We start from the raw sequence: 18158 nt of genomic DNA, 5'->3' as shown, positions 1-18158 counted from the left end.
GGATAGGGGTGGACTAAGATTATGTGTAGGTTGGGTGGCTGACATAACACTACTTTAGTAGGTGTGGGAAGGATCTTCGGTAGGATTTCTCTTGTTCCAGGGCTTGATGCTGGATAATCAAAGCCGTTACTAATAGTATGGTTCAAATGGCTCCAAGCACTATGGGACTTAACATCTGAGGTCATAAGTCCCCTAGACTTAGAACTACTTAAACCTAACTAACTTAAGGACATCACACACATCCATGCCCGAGGCAGGATTCAAACCTATGACCTTAGCAGCAGCACTGTTCCGAACTGAAGCACTTAGAACCGCTTGGCCACAGCGGCCGGCTACTAATGGTATGGTTCAGTTGCTTCAGTCCAGGTTGAAGTTTGGTATCAAGGGAGGCACACCTTTGTAGCTGATTCTCGTGGGCAGGGGGAGGATTGAGGATGTGTGAGGATATGGCAAGGGAACTTTGCCTGCAGTGTAGGTTCAGGTGTTAGTGCTTGTCTCTGAAGGCCTTCACAAGACCTTCAGTATACTGCGCATGACAGCTCTTACTGATGCAGATAAGTTGTCCACAGGTGACCAGGTTGTGTGAGAGGGATTTTTTGGTGTGGAGGGGACGGCAGCTGCCAAAATGCAGATACTTCACAACCTGGGATATCTGGGTCCTTCTCTCTACCACCAACTTCAGGAACTACACAGACGTGAGTTATCTTTGCAACATGTCCTTCAGTTCCTTAAGTGTCCTGGTCTCAATCTCCGGTAACACAGTGTCCCCAAATTCTCTATCCATCAGCCTCCCCTTCTTCTTTCCTACCACCCCCTCCCAAATCGGATCCCAGTTCATCGTCAGAGTGTGCCACACTCCACCAGCTCTGACACCTGTCCACCACATGCCTATTACCTGCACCTGCCACTCCTCCATCACAAATTCCTAGACAGCATACAGGCTGCCTACCCTTGAGGTGATAGCCACCCACCCTAAACCACTTTTCCTGCCTCCTACTTCTCTCTCCCTCCACCTATCCCATGGGACATAACCATCACTCCAACCTAATCCACCTAACGAACTGCCTTATGCATCAATCTGATGTCGTGTAGGGATGCGCAAGAGCGTGCACCCTTTTGTGTGTGTGTGTGTGTGTGGGGGGGGGGGGGGGGGGGGGGGGGGGGGGGAGGGGTGGGGGAGGGGCGTTCTGCATGTATTTGTACTCTAACTCAAGAAAGAATTCCTCCAAAAGCTAGAAAGTTTTCTTTCTATTTCATGTGTGCCTGTCGATAACACGTTTATTCATTTCTGGAGATTGGTCTCCTTTACTCCTAAAGTATCTACATTCTACCAGAACTTTCCTACTATAATTAGTGGGATAAAAGTTTTTAAAACATCAGGAAAGTGTTACCTATTTAACATTGTTGTGAGGTACTGTCAGGTAATGATGAAAAATTCAGTTAGTGGATTACTGAGAATTGTGAAAAGATTCTGAACATGAGTATGATATCTGATGATCTCATTTGAAAAACTGGTGGTGAACATAAAAGTGATATCTCACACTTCGTTGCCATAACAGACAAGCCCTAAATTGATGATTTTTAAAACATACATCAAGAACACTGAGGGAAGATTAAGTTTATAGAGATTTTTCTGAAAAACAGAAAAAAGAGTGAGGAAAAAAGTTTGTCTGAGGAAGCTGAAGAGAAGGGTTTTAACTTGACAGCTGGCTGGAGTGGCCGTGCGGTTCTAGGCACTACCGTCTGGAACCGAGCGACCGCTACGGTCACAGGTTCGAATCCTGCCTCGGGCATGGATGTGTGTGCTGTCCTTAGGTTAGTTAGGTTTAGTTAGTTCTAAGTTCTAGGCGACTGATGACCTCAGAAGTTAAGTCGCATAGTGCTCAGAGCCATTTGAACCATTTGTTAACTTGACAAGCAAATTAAAGAAGACAAGTGATACAGGATTATTTGAAAAAAACCTGTGAACACTGAAAAATATAGTTACAGCATTGGTTAATGTGGATAAAACCTGGTTTTGGAGGTCAAGGATGTATTCTGAAAATCTGGAATTAAACTTTACATGCAATGGCCATTCACTTTTAATTTTTCAACATCAATGTTACATATCTTGGACAAGTGTCTTTTACAAAATGCCATTTCTACTTGTGGGCTTTGCCATCACATGTGCAAAGAATGCATACTCCTTTGGGGTTGCAGACCTTTGTACACAACACACACAGCTGAGATGGGCAGCAGCAGCCCATTTGTACTCACAACACATGTACAATGGGTAGGACTACTGGTCACAGCTCTATGAACGAAGTCCAAACCAAAGCAGCCATTACTAAATCATTGTGTGTGTTTGTCAGGTCTATTTTGATCTTAGTAACCTATATCTAAAATTGCTGATTTTGGATTATACATACTATTTTGTACTGTCGATGCTAACATCCAGGAAGTTTCTACATCCAGATCATTAAATTAGTATTTACATTAGAAATAACTGTAATTACATATTTTAACTCTAAAAACAAAAACCAAGGCAACAGCTCTCACAGTGCCATCCTTGTAACAACTGTGAGAGCAAAAGTATAATTTTAATGATAAAGCAGCCTTAACATGGAATCAAATGACAGGAATGGAAACAAATAGGAAGGAGTGTTTATCTTATGTAAATGAGCAAATCTACAGAAAATGAGATTTTAATGGCCTTTTAATGACTACGTCATTATAGAGAGAGCAAGCTCAGCCTGGAGAAAGATGGGGAGGACCTATCTTGCGATTTGTTTATTAATTCAGGAAAACTGTGGAAAACCTCAATCTGGATGGACAGACATGAATGTGAAGACATCCAGTACTAAATTTTGTGTCAAGTATCCCACTCAGTGGAACACCCCACTTAGTGAATGGGTAGATGGATGCTGTGGAAAAATTGTATGGAATTTGGGCTTAAACAGCCACAAGAATAGAATGACTAATGAGATAATGGTAACAATCCAGAAAATGTGCTCTGGTTACATGCCTGAAATGCATCATGAAGTGTAATATATTCATAAATTTAATGTCACTAAAGAAAAAAATTATCATTTAACTAATCATTAACCAAAGAAGAAGCTCTATAGTAGATTCACAGACAATAACTATACCAATCTTGATAAATTTGGGGGCTGTAAGAAGATAGTTACCTTCTTCAATGTTAAAAGTAATGACAAATCAAAAAGAAAGTATGTAAATAAGCTTCAATAACAAGAAATTGGGAGCAGTTTTCCTAACAAGACAGACTCAATTTTCACTCGAAAGAATATTGGGTGGAAATAAGTGCAAAAGACTCAAAAGTTATTAGAACAAAATTTTATCCAATGAAAATGCCTGATGTCATGGCTGACTGTGCTATTACACAGCATTACAATAAGAAGGTTAAAGAAGATGTCTTATTTCCCATTACAATATCTTGAATACAGTATCTGTAGAATTTATTGTTCATACTCTTAACTAAAAATGTTATGGAATGAAACACTGTAGGAATAAGTATAAGACCTAGGCAACTTTGCATTTTATGAAGAGGACATAAAATTAACTACAACATCTGGGGAAACAGTCCAACTACATCTAGAAGACAGAAAGAAAGTAGGAGATAATAATTACAGCAATCAATAAAGGGTGAATACAAGAAAATCTGGATTAAAAACTGGCCAAGATTGAGAAAAAGTACAAGCACTCAGTTGTCTGAAACAAAGACACACTTTTGGATAGACAAAGAAGGCATTAGAAAACCTTTTTATCAAGTGCAGGTACAAAGAAGCCTTTTTGAAGGAAGCAGGAACTATTCAAGAGTTCGATGTTAATTTAAAACTGACAAATGATATCCTCCCAGAAATCTTAGCCTATTCCTACAGGTCTAGAAGAAGCTGTCACAGCAAAACTGAAAGGGATGCTAGAACAAGGACTAGAATCAAAACATCTGATAGTGCTTACAACACATACCTGTAAATAGCAAAGAAAACAGATGGAGGAATATGTATCATAAAATATGAATACACGCTCAATCAGGTGGAGACCGAAAGATATTGACCAATTGGGAAAAACAGCAACAATTTATTGTTTTTATTTTAATTATTTATATTTCTTTCTTTACTGTGGAATTATCATCCCAAAAAATAGTTTATCAGAGACAGCCACAGAAGGAATATTCTCCCTCTAAAATAATGGGGAAGATTATCAAAAATGGCAATCACCTCATGGGATGAACATTAGAGATTGTTGGAAGAGCTTGTAAGAAGACTAAAGAACAAAAGGTACCAACACACATCATATTTTACCTTGGAACAGATCAGATTTCTGATGTTGCCTGATGGGTATATGTGGGACAAGGCTTGATACACAAGAATAAAAGCAATGGAGAAATTAAGGAATGCGTGGAATCACAAAAGTGATAACAATTAAACTCATATTTGGGTCTGGTCAGGTTCTACTGGAAATTCTTCAAAGGACAGTGTTTAACAAACCAGCTCTAATAGATTTGTTAAAATACAAGCAGTAAGTGATATGGGATAAATTTAGATACTTATCTATTCAAGGAAATTGTGGAATAAAGCCACATTAAAGACATATGTGGTTCATCATCTACAACTCAATTAAGAATTTGAATTAGCAACTGATGCTTCATATTATAGTGTACGATGTGAACAGTTTCAGTTTAAGCCAAATGACAAAGATCCAGATCATTAGTATTTGGCAATCACATCATGGGAAGGGGCAAATTGGATTACAAGCCCCCAGAAAAAGAAGCACTGTGGAGTTGCAAACCACATTGATATCTGTTAATGAACTGAAACATCATCAGTGTACCAATTATCAAGTACTTACCTTTTTAATAGAGAGGAACTTAGTTCATTATTAGCTTATGGAGGCCTGTGTCATAGTTGCAAGAATTGTTACTGAAGATAATATGCAAGAGATCAGGTCATTATGAACAGGCTGTCTTGTCCTGTTAACCTTTAAGTAGGACTGGTAAGGAAGAGTATGAAGTGCTAAGGGCTGAAGCTGAGGTTTATTTATTAAGAAAAGGTGAACACAACACAGAGGTAAGTCAACGAGCTCAAAAAATTATAAGGACCCAACGTAATGACTCTCATTTTAATAATGTTACTGAGATGGGGGAATTGGCTGCTGAACAAAATTAACACTGGCAGGTATTTCTCCATGAATCATAAAGAAGTACCACTGAAAACAAAGAACAGTGGTGACTTTACATTTCTCACTGTCTTGTGAAAAGATTAGTCTGGTGGATATATGAATGATATGGACTTTTTGGGACTACAAAATGCATATGGTATTTGAGCAAGTTTTATTACTTTAGGAATTTAAAAAGTCAGGATAAACCAAGTATAAGAAGCAGCAAATCTTGCCAGAAAGTAAAAACTAGTGTCTGTCCCAAGCAGTATTTAAAGTATTGCAGTAACTTATACAAAAAGGATTACGGGATTTAGTGGAAACTGAACTGAACTTACATGCAGTGAAGTATATCTTTGTGGTTCTGGAATGTTATCTGAAATATGTTCAGCCCTATATTTTGAAAATAGTAACTGCACATAATCAGTTTGTCGATTTTCAAATCTTAGCAGAAAATTAATCAACAGTGGACCTCAATTTAGAAATGATAGACATAAGATGGAGTATAGTGGTGAAATATTTGGAAAAAAAATTACTGAGTTGCCTCATTTACCAGAGGATTCATGCCGATCATAGTTCTAAGGGGGCCCACTATGGAAAAACCACTATTAAAAAATGTTTGTGTCCTTCCCAACTACAATGAAGATTGAGGTAAAGAAAGAAAACTAGAGAATGCAAGTTGTAGAGTAAAATCACAAAATGAATAAGTTAAGGAACAAAATTTTGAAATAGGGGAGCTGATTTTAACCCTGGAGTGGGGTACACCTGTCACCCAGCAGTTTTACATTGTGATTATTTTTGTTATGTTTAAAGTTGCAGCGTTCCCATACTCAGTAACTTTCAAATGGGTGCATTGTTGAAGATTTAAAATTTTTATTAATCTGAATAAAATAACTATGTTAGTGATGTCAGATCCAAAGAAAAGAAGAGTGGATGGGTCTTCCGTTCCTGAAGTGTGGATGAGGTGGCTCAAAGATGATGCAGAGAGTAATGAAAATGACGTATTTGATTCTGAAGAATCTGATTCAAATGAAGATGATCAACTAATGGAAAATGATCGTGATACTGAAACTGAACAATCTGCAGATGAATATGATAACAAGAACAGTGAGTAAGTATTTCCTATTATCTTGGGAAGGACAGTAAAACAAAATGGTCTAAGTCTTTTCCTAAAAGAAATGTGAGAACTAGGTCAGAGAATATAACTCATCTACCTGACCCCAAGATGCAAGCATCAGCAATACTTTCTGAAGATAAGTTACTGGATCTTTTCTTAGACAGCAGCATTTAGAAAATTATACTTAAGTGCACATATATTTATGTAATAAATTTGAAAATCAAATTTCAGAGACATAGAAATGCTAAACTCATTGATGAGACTTAAATAAGAGCACTTTTTGGCATACTCTATCTAATAGGAATCCTAAGAAGTTCTAGAAAAAACACTAACATGCTCTGGGATAACTCTAGAGGAAACGACTTAGAATTCCGTTACCTAACTATGGGTGGAACAAGATTTAAATTTCTTCTGAGATATTTACGTTTTGATGATGTAAGGGACAGAAGTCTACTAAAAGAAACTGATAACTTAGCCCCAATTAGAGACATTTTTGAAAATGTTGTTCATAATTTTTCAAAACACTTTATTCCAAGTGAATATTTGACTGTCGATGACAGTTACTTTCTTTTCAGGGAAAATGCCAATTCAGACAGTACCTTCCTAAAAAGCACACCAAATATGCCATTAAGACATTTGATTTGGTAGATGCTAAAACTGTCAATACTTTCAACTGAGAAACTTATTCTGGCACACAGCCAGAGGGTCCTTTCAAGCACAGTAATTCTACAGATGTAGTAAGGAGATTAGTGGAACCTGTCAGTGGGACCCTCTGTAACATTACTGGTGACAGTTGGTTCAGCAGAATACCACTGGCTAAGTACCTACTAGAAGACCAGGGATTGACATACATTGAAGTGCTCCAGAAAAACAAGAAGGAAATCCCCAAGGACTTTTTACCTAATAAGCAAGGACCTCAATATTCTTCTTTGTTTGGCTTCCAAGAGAATTGTGCGATAGTTTCATACTGCCCTAAAGTTAATCAAAATGTTCTCTCGATATCTACATTGCATCATTCTGATACCACTGATAAAGATACAAGAGATTCACTGAAACCAGGAATTGTAACTTTTTACAAAATGACAAAGATTGGAGTTGATTTACTTGATTATCTAATTCAAAAAGATGATGTGCCGCGAAACACTTGTAGGTGGTCTATGGTTGTTTTCTATAATTTATGTAATGTTTCTGCAGTAGACACACTGTCCATATACTGAGCAAATTCTAGAACACGTAAACCATTGAAAAGTACGGAGTTTCTGCAGACGTTGGCCAGGGAAGTGATGAAACCTCACAGATCTACTGTCCCTCAAATTCCCATTGAATTACGGCAGCGTGCACATGTTCTGCTGGGCACAACTTCAACAGTTACACCACAAAACAATCCCAGAGAAGGTCCAAAGGATGTTGCTATGAGTGTGGAAGGCAGAAAGACAAGTAAAAAAGGAGGGTGTGTCTGCCTTATTTGCATACCGTATGTGTTAACTGTCTCTGAAATAAATTATTGAAATATTTTTTTGGATATTTGTGTTTTATTTCAATCCCTATACACATACTAACATAGAAAAAGTAACTACATAACATTTAATAATCATTTCAATGAGTAATTACGAAACACAAATGGGGGACCAGAGTCCCCCACACGCCTATCCCCATAACGATACAACATGCACGTACTGCAGGGTTAAAGAGGGTTCATTACAGAAAATCTCTGGAAGTTGGGAGGTGAACAAGTCCTTCCCTGTTCAAAGGATCCTGTCAGATCAGATCAATACCTCTGATAAAATCAGTAGTTCTTGCAGACTAATGGAGAAAATGGAATTCGTCTATGTGATATAGAGTAAAATATTTCATAACATTGCTTGAATAAGGTAGTAGTAATTCATGAAAGTCAGGATTCATTAGGTCTCTCTAACAAATCATCTGAAGTGACACATAAAGCAGAATGTGAATAACTATTTTTTGTGTAAATAAGTAGATTATAATATTCGGCACGGGAAACTTTCAGGAAACACAGTAGTCAAAAATGACATGCTAAGCAGAAGAGGTTTGTGATTACAGGGGAAAACCTTTAACTTTTTATATGGGGTTGAAAGAATTGTTCCAAAAGGGAAATTAATATGAGCCCATGTGCCTGCAAGTGCTACATGGAGTGAACATCTAATGATGAATGCTCAGCAAAGTACCCTAGTTGAAGGTTTTGAAAGGCCAATACTGTGAAGCAAAACTGTGCTTGTTATTGTAGCCACTTGTGGAGTAATGCTGCAGAGAGACGTTTGCTAATGACTTTCTACCTGTCTAGAATGAACTGGGTTATTTCAGAAACTGAAAGTGTAAATATCACTGTTACAAATAAGATCTGATTGTCACATGGTTATGAAGGTGACGGCTTCTCATAAATTTTATTTCTTAAAACTCATTAATTTATCATGTCTGCTATACAATTCAAGGATATTAATGGTCACCAAATAATGGGCATTCAATGATGAAAGGTTACAGGTAAATAAGCTGAGTTATCTAGCATATATTGGAATCAGCAATGCTACTAATGTTCCTTCATCTCAAGCATCACTGAATGAAAATACCACACAACATATTATCAGGACAGTTAATTCCTGATGATGGTGACAGAAGAAGCCACTGAAAGCCTGTGTATGAAAACAAATCTAATGCAGCAAGTAAACCAAGAAACAACTTGCCCAAGAATGTCTCCAAGAAAAACTACATTCTCATAATTACCTATTATGACAGAATGTTCTACCATTGATGGTAATCTAACAGCATCCTCTTCAGTGTAATCTGATATACTCTTCTTGTTTCTTCTCTTTCTACCACTCTTATGGTAACATTCCTGGAAGTTCCTCCATTAATTCATACGTTTGGATCATGTGAACTCTTCGCAGTTTTACTTACACCACATTAAAATAACTTGGTAGTCACCAAGTATGACAGGTTACACTGGTGTTAAGAACAAGACATCAGATTCTTTCCAATAAGCATTAAGTTCCCACAAACTTCCTTAACTTATCCCTTAATTTTGAGGGTGCAGCATCATAAACTTTATTATTCCTTTACGTAATATCCTCACCTTATATTTTTCAGCCATCTTTAGAGAGAGCAGACAAAAGCTACAGTATTTGTGCTGTCATTTTAAACCACAGGAAATACGAAATAAACTTGTTAGCTGCACCCCTGAAATTTAATGGATGAATTATTTTGCTACAAAAACATAAAGATAGACATAGCTGAACTTAATTTATATCTGTGTTTCTGCTCTGTCAGTCTTACCTTACTTTTGTTAAAACATTTTAGAAGTGTGATATGACACTTTTCTCCTCCTTGTAGGAGTATAGACTATGATAGACATTGCAACAAATTAAAATTGTGTGCTGAACAAGTGGCAGCTGAGAAGGGATGGAGAGCAACAACAGAGATGTTGAAACTTCTGAGTCGGTTCATGAAGCATGCATGGGATGTAATATTAGTAGCCCATTGTCCTCAAAATACATGGATTGGGGCTTAGGTCCCCACTGAGCACACACTGTCACTGTATCACAAATGTTTTCTTCGAAGTCTTTAATTGTCTTCAGTTTACCTCTTTTAATTCTTTTTGCTATCTCTGTATTTTCTATTCCTTGTTTGTTGTTCTTTCTTTGGCCCAACATAGTGTTCATAAACTGTTTTTTCCTCTCTCGTTTCTTGATTCTTCTGGTTTACTTCAAAGTTTATGACCTCTAATCTTAATCATACATTCCTTGTTGCTTCTGATGTGAATCATTTTAACCAGGTACTTTTTATGAACTGAAGTCATGGCTGATTTCACTGTTCTTCTGATAAATGTATCTGTTTCTTAAATATTCCGGAAGATTTTCTCACTTTGTAAATCCCTTAGCTCAGAAAGTATACAAACCATGGGAAAAATCAGTCACATGAAAATATAGTAAATGTCTCCAATTTAAAAATATGAAAAAATATATATGTACCATTTATAATTAACATAATAAATCTTAATCAAGCAATGGAAATTCCAGGCTGGAATATCAACGATGTAGGGAAAAATAGATTGCTACTTACCATAAGGTGACATGTTTAGTTGCATGCAGGCACAATTAAAAGACATTTACACACTAGTTTTTTGCCACAGCCTTCACTAGAGAAAGAGAGAGAAACACACCCACAAACTCATTCATTTACCCAAGCAGGCACACTTCATGCACACACGACTGCCATCTCTGGCATCTCGAACCAGAACGCAATTTTGGTCTCAGCTGCCGGAGATGGCAGTCGTGTGTGCATGAGGTGTGCTTGCTTGTGTGAATGAATGTAAGTTTATTTCTCTTTCTTTTTCTAATAAAAGCTGTGGACAAATGCTAATGTGTAAGTGTCTTTTAATTACACTTGTCCACAACTTAATGTAACATCTTTACTGTAAGTAGCAATCTACAATGAATCATAAGTTTGCTGAAAAATGCTGTGAACTAACCTTGGGGATATTGAAGTCTCTGAGGGCTCTCATCAAAACTTCTTCTTCAGGCCTACCAGGATCACCTCTCTGCAACACATACAAAAGTTTGTAAAAGCATCATAGATATACAAATTCAATGAAGGATACTCCACAACACTGTGATAACTACTTGGATTTCAAAACATTATGTTATTATACAAGACAAAAACCAAAGACTCTCAATTCCTTAAATTCACTGACCACACATTACCCCCCCCCCCTCCCCCCCACACACACACACAATAAGTAATTGAGGTCCCAGTTCCCATCTATATTTAGATTTTCTGTGTGGTTCTCATGTACAGCACCCATTTGAGATGGTAAAAATCAATCTATGTGTTTGCCCTTATTCTGCATTTTCTGATGCAGCAAGTATCTCAGTGATTTGCTAAGCTGAGATTCCTTCTTTGAATAAAAGTCTGAATTATTATTTCTTGGATCTGATTCTGGATACATTAAAATTCTACTCATTTCAATGACCATAACAGTGGTGATTATTAAACAATCTTCTTCAACAGTTGCAGAGTAGAAGTAGTAACCAATGCAATTCCTGCTTTAATAACAGGGTAATTTCTATCATACTGGGTGGCCCACAGGAAATAGTACATTTTAAACTGCCCCCCTTCTAAGGTGTAGATGTGCTCATGCCATCTATTGCATCTAATTGGACCTACAAAGTATGCCATTCATTTCAGTACAGGACACTGGCCAGTACAAGTGTGTATTGAGGCAGTGGAGGAGTTCTTCTCACTTTCAGAGCATTACCGCTGTCCAACACACGATGTGCCTTGCTAGAGACAGCCATTTTCAGGCCCTAGACAAAAGAAAAATATCAAGGTGGATAAAACAATGATGTGAGACAGGTTCTGCAGCCAATGTGCAGCATAAGAGATCTGAAATTACAATCTAAACACTGGAAAATATCCCATGAGTTCATGCAGTTATGTAACAAAGCCCACAGTGATCTATCCTCCATTACAGAACATTACAAATCCCTTCTCATCTTTGTGAAGGATTGAGAAACAGGATTTCAAGTTTTGTTCTTATAAACTGCAAGGGGGCTTAACAATTGTGGCTGGGAGAAAAAGTGAGTAGGTGCATTTTCTACATAACATTATTGGACAGACTTGACCAGGATAATGCTTTTCTGGCAAATCTTGTGATATGTGATGTGGCAAAATTTCGTCTGGATTGGTTTGTCAATAAACAAAACTTTTATATTAGTTGGACACAGACCAGGCAAAAGGTCATCATCTGTTGTGCTACTGGATAATCCATTAGCATAGCTGGACCATATTTTTTGGAAGACAAGAATGGCTGACCATTCACAGCTGCGTGGACACTACATTCTAAATGCAATACAGTTTCAGCAAGCCCATAATTCAATGACTACACTGAGGTACTGCTTTCATATAGATTGCTCTCACCATTCAGTAATGTCCTATGATTGGTGATGTTACCCATTCTTTGAACCCATGGTTTTTCCGAGGGGTCATCTCAACAACAAAGTTTCTTCACAGCAATTTTACAATACTGATCAGAAGAAAGCTACAATCTAGAAAGAGATAGAGGGAATTTCTCAAGAAATGATTGAGAACTTGATGAGGAGCTTCAGTGAAAGTCTTCAGCAATGCACTTCAAATGATGGTAGCCATTTGTATGATGTGATTTTTTAGAAACAGAACAGTGTTTGGCATTTCAGTATTGTTACTGTGTGTACAACAGTTATCTATAAATTATATTGTTGTCAACAATCCTAAACCCTACAATAATCTAGTAAAAATGTAATAAATCCCATGAGCCATCCTGTGTTATCTGAGGTGCATTACTAGAGGCTTCGTGAAACAATCAAACTGCCTATGACTTGCAGTGGTCATCTTATAGGATGTGGTAAGCTGGGCACTCCAGCCTACCAATATTAGGCATAATGGCCAAGTTCCTTGATCTGCTAAATATTATCTATGGATGATGCCTCAATACCATTATCTCATGAGGACTCATATGTCTCAATTTTTACATCTTTGCATGGTGTGGATATAGAACATTCAGTCTATTGCCCCTCATCCTTTTTATCACTAGAACATGTCTTGCATCAGATTCATAGTTAAAAACATGTTTGAAATTTTGCAGTTTAATGTAATGTGAGTAAAAACCGATATGCATAAAAACCAAAGGTGAGCGCTTACATAAGCTCTAAATTCTTGTTATGTTTAATGGTAATAGGAGCAGCACCTGTATTAAAACATTGATTTATCTGTCTGCCACAAAAAAGACAATGTCATTGGCATGTGCATTTTGCTGTCTGTGTAGTTGTGTGTGTGAATGCATGTACTTTTGCTAGAGAAAGAGCAAGAGCTCGAAAGTTAATGTGAATACTGTTTTTTGTCACGTGTTTCTATGTGGAACACATCAGTCAGCTGTGAGTGAGTGGTTGCCTTTCCATGATTGTGCATATCATTCCATCCAGGAATAACTGTTGCACAAAAAAGGCTGTTAAAAACACTAATCATTATAGATAACTTAATATATGAACTCATAAAAACATTGAGGAAGCATAATTTACTTACATACACCAAAAATAACCTACCTTTAGGGAGCCGGCAACAACAAGCACTGATTTAATTGCGCGAAGACCCCAGTCATAGTGATCCTGCTTAGAAAGAAGTTCTTTACATAGAGTGTACAATGTAATAAACTTTCGAGCTAGTACACGGGCATCCTGGAACCCTTCTGCTACAAGCATTATTTCACAGATCAGCTCAAAGTCAGGAACCACCATTGCACAGGGTCTGCAACAAAAAAATCAGAAAATAAATAACAGGTGCTTCAATAAACTCTAACTTTTGTTCACAAGTTTCATACATATAATTTCAGTTAAGAAGAAATTTACATAGCATCATTCTGTAACTCAGTGGCTCAATGACAGAAGGCCCATTCCAACCTATGATCAAAAATAAGTTTCACACACAGCACTCATCCTGACTCTGCCTGCAAACAGTTTACAGAATATCATGACTATGTCTCTTTCTGTTGGTTACAGTTTGTCTTTAAGTACATGATTCCGAAGTTACCACACCTGAGTGTAAAAAGGGCTCACCCCAAACTAGAGCTCTAATTGGCATTGTTGCAGTGGCAAAACATAGCTTGTGTTATTCTGGTAGTGAGTGAAGTACGTCAGATTTACCAAGTGTTCAAGCTAATGTAACTAGTATTACTAGCAGCAGAAACAAATCCTTGCACAACTGCCAGGACATACATTTCTTCCATGTGAAGCAGTAGTTGCTACAGTCGACAAGTTTGAAAGGAGAACACAAGACTTATATATGTTTGAAAAATAAGCTGAATCATAAAGGAGAGTAGGGTAATGAATCCATAGAGACACAGCAGAATGAGTACCAACGTTTTTAAAGACACTGCTAATCTAAATAAAATATTAGTAAAAGGAAATGTGTCACTAGATAAACAGAAAGTGTGCATTGGGCAGATGTCACTGTTTTGATTTGCAGACATGAATGTGCAGCATAAGTGGAATTTTCTTTCAGTGACAGAGAAAATAGCTACTCTGCATGTAGAAAAAGGGAAATATCCTCTCTTCTGTGATGTTATCTTTCCAATGAAACACCCTCAAGGTGCAGGCCAATTAAACAGTCAATCTATCATGAAATTATTTTCATCATTAAATTCATAGCTTCTGTATATTAAGCAATCTACAGAAATTTCAAAAGCAGAATCTGAAAAAAACTTCTAAGTCTAACATTTAGGATGTTGATAAATTAAGCAGTAAAGGTAACAACTCAGCAAACAGCAGATGTACTGCTGGGAGGATAATGATGGGGTCATCAACTTTTAGGAAACATAGACCCCGGAATTCTACAGAGGACAGGTTTGGGTCATGTTATAGAGACCTAAGGAAGGATCGTGAAGCAATGCTGGATGTGAGGAATTCTTTGAAGGCTTATAGGGGGTGATTCTGAGGTAGTGGTGGTGGATCAAGTTGGGATCATAGTCTGAACTATTCAAGATAGGGTTCAATGTCAAGTCTGCTGTTGGAAATGTTTTGGAATTGGGTTGCAAATTAATATTTCCAATTGATATTATGTGTGAAGGAAAGTAAGTCCCTCACCAAAGCAGTATGATCAACTGCAGATTTAGTGCTGAAAGATAAGCGAGCGTCTGCCACTCTTTGGTGTGACATCATAAGCGCGTGACTACGTGTGAGATCGCTCTCTAAGTTTTCATCTATTTTTAGGTTTCAGATATATATTTTAACGGTTTTTGTGATAATATTTACTATATAAGTGACTTATTAGTGGTTTCTTCATTCACCTCTGCCTTTCTTGTGTTGTGACCTGATATTTGTGAGTGTTTTGTATCGAGCAACTTAACCTTTTACCCGTGATTACATTCCGCACTGACCAGTTGCAGCTGTAGCGGCACATCGAAAGCTAAGTACTAATTAATTGTTTGTATATAGTAGTTTATTTAGGAACTTTAGTAGTCTTCAATCGGTGTTCTTGGTGTTTTCCGGTGAAATAACTTCAGAAGAAATTTTTGCAAACTGCTTTCAGTTTCGTTACTGTGTCATTAGACGTTTGATTTTCTTTCTGTGTTAGTATTTTGTTATATTCTCATTTGTTGTTGATTAATACTGTCAATAATAGTAGTTACTTCCCTTGTAGAGCAAGTTTGTGATTATTGTAGTAAGTTTTTAACATCTTCTTATTGTAGTAGTGGAACTTAGACAAAGTTGTTTTCTTGTTTCAATAACTGTAAAATTTTACCATGAGTGAGAAGTGTGGGCTTTGCCGTAGGTTTGTGAGTAGTGGATTGCGGTGTGAGACTTGTTCGAAGTATTTTCACTGGGGGGAATGCAGTGGGGAAGCCAGTGGGCATTCTGGGGAGATCCTCTCCTGGAACTGCAGGTTATGTAGCAAGAGTAAGTTGATAGAGGAGCAGGAGTGTAAGATCTGTGCCCTTCAGGTGCAGCAGGAGGAGCTAGATAGGATGAGGAGGGAGAAGGGGGTTGGGGAATGGGAGCTGGCTGTTGGCAAGAGATCTGCTAGGAGAAGGAGATTTTCAGATAGTTTGGTGTTTGTAGTAGATATGACCAACTGTCAGAGTCTAGTGTAGAGAAGTCTCTAGTAGCTGTAGATGTAGGAAGTATGCAGCAGACCTCAGCAGTTACGGTGGCTAGAACAGTTGCAAAGTCTAAGAGAAAGAAGAAGGTTCTGCTGTTAGGTAGTTCTCATGGTAGAGGTGTAGGCCAGCAGTTGCAGGAGGTTTTGGGGAGTGAGTACCAGGTCACCAGCATTGTGAAGCCTAATGCAGGATTGGCTCAGGTGACTGTTAACATAGGGGGGTTATGTAGGGATTTTACTAAAGAGGATCAGGTAGTGATTGTGGGTGGGGCTGGTAATAGTATTGATAGGGATGGGGAGTATGACATAGATGGTGACCTGGAAAAGATAACCACTCAGACTGGCAACACGAATGTGCATTTCGTGGAACTGTTTCAGCGTCACGATCGGCCTCATCTTAATACAGCCGTCAGGCATAATAACATGAAACTTAGGGGTGTGCTGATGACAGAAGGCATGAGTCACATTTCAGTGGTGTCGGTGGAGTCTATCAGCAGGACGGGTTTCACTAGACATGGCCTCCACCTCAACAGGTATGGAAAGGGGAGGTTGGCACAGCTTATAGGTGACAGCATAGGTGGGGGTGGTGGGATCACTCATGGGAAAATTCCGGTAGTTGTGGGTGTTAGAGCTGTACCTTTTTTAGATTGAAGTCAGCTGATGGGTATTCCTGCTTAAGGGAAGTCTCTCTAACAAAGAAACCACTTTCGACAAAGCTTAGGTATCCGATGAATGAGGGAATTAGTATATTTCATCAAAATATACAAGGTATTAGAGATAAATTTAGTGAACTGCTTATAGATGTTGACTCTGAAATTATTGGTATATCTGAACACTTCTTAAATAAGGAGATAATTCAGAGGCTTCCTTTACCAGGATACAGGTTGGCTGGCAGCTTTTCTAGGAGCTCTTTGCGGTGTGGGGGAGTAGCCATGTATGTGAAAAACGGTATCCCATTTGAGTCAATTAATGTTTCAAAGTACTGCACTGAAAAGGTGTTTGAATGTTGTGCAGGTGTGGTTAAATTTAATGGAGCTAAACTTCTTACTGTTGTTATTTATAGATCCCCAGACTCCGATTTCACAACATTTTTGCTAAAGCTCGAGGAGGTTCTTGGTTCACTTTATAGGAAATACAAAAAGTTAGTTATATGTGGTGACTTAAATATTAATTGTATAAGTGATTGTGCAAGGAAAAGGATGCTGGTAGACCTCCTTAGTTCATATAATCTTATGCAAACCGTATTCTTTCCACTGAGAGTGCAAGGGAACAGTAGAACAACCATAGACAATATTTTTGTTCATTGCTCATTACTAGAAGGGCATTCTGTTAGCAAAAAGGTGAATGGCCTTTCAGATCATGATGCACAAATTTTAAGTCTAAAAGATTTTTGTCCTGCAACACATGTTAAATACAGTTACCAACTTTTTAGGAAAGCTGATCCAGTTGCTGTACAGACTTTTGTAAACCTTATCAAGGAACAAGAGTGGCAAGATGTTTATAGTGCTGATACAGTAGACAATAAATATAATGCTTTCCTCAAGACTTTTCTCGTGCTCTTTGAAAGTTTCTTTCCATTAGAACGTTCAAAACAGGGTACTGGCACAAACAGGCAGCCTGAGTGGCTGACTAAAGGGATAAGAATATCTTGTAGAACAAAGTGGCAATTATATCAAAACGTTAGAAACAGTCACAATTTAAATGCAGCAGCCCATTACAAACAGTATTGTAAGGTGCTTAAAAAATTTATTAGGAAGGCAAAAAGTATGTGGTATGCAGATAGAATAGCTTAGTCTCAGGATAAAATTAAAACCATATGGTCAGTCGTAAAGGAAGTGGCTGGTCTGCAGAGACAGGTCGAGGATATAGAATCAGTGCGTAGTGGGAATGTCCGTGTTACTGATAAGTCACATATATGTACAGCATTTAATAATCACCTTCTGAATATAGCAGGTGAACTAAATAGAAACCTAGTCCCAACAGGGAATCATATAGCGCTTGTAGTAAAAAGTTTTCCGAGACTGTTACCTGAAATGCTCCTCCATGATACTGACAAGAGGGAGATTGAGTTAATAATTAAACCACTAAAGACCAAGAACTCTCATGGATATGACGGGGTATCTAACAGAATACTGAAGTATTGTTCCATGTATGTTAGCCCAGTACTTAGCCATATCTGTAACTTTTCCTTTAGGAGTGGTCGGTTTCCTGACCGATTAAAGTACTCGGTAGTGAAGCCACTTTA

The 18158-nt window shown here is 37.8% G+C and overlaps 1 protein-coding gene across 1 annotated transcript in view; it reads right to left on the bottom strand.

The window, feature by feature from the left end:
- LOC124606003 (dynein beta chain, ciliary) overlaps nucleotides 1-18158 on the bottom strand; it is an 809537-nt gene that overhangs the window by 364659 nt on the left and 426720 nt on the right. The window contains exons 39-40 of the mRNA XM_047137965.1: nucleotides 13363-13564; nucleotides 10755-10823 (exon numbers count right to left, since the gene is read on the bottom strand). Of these exons, the coding sequence (XP_046993921.1) occupies nucleotides 10755-10823; nucleotides 13363-13564 (271 nt within the window). The remainder of the gene's footprint in view (nucleotides 1-10754; nucleotides 10824-13362; nucleotides 13565-18158) is intronic.

This window comes from Schistocerca americana, chromosome 3, assembly GCF_021461395.2.
Source record: "Schistocerca americana isolate TAMUIC-IGC-003095 chromosome 3, iqSchAmer2.1, whole genome shotgun sequence".
Lineage (NCBI taxonomy): Eukaryota > Metazoa > Arthropoda > Insecta > Orthoptera > Acrididae > Schistocerca > Schistocerca americana.
The sequence above is the reverse complement of the archived record's forward strand: the minus strand, read 5'-3'. Positions and strand labels throughout refer to the sequence as shown.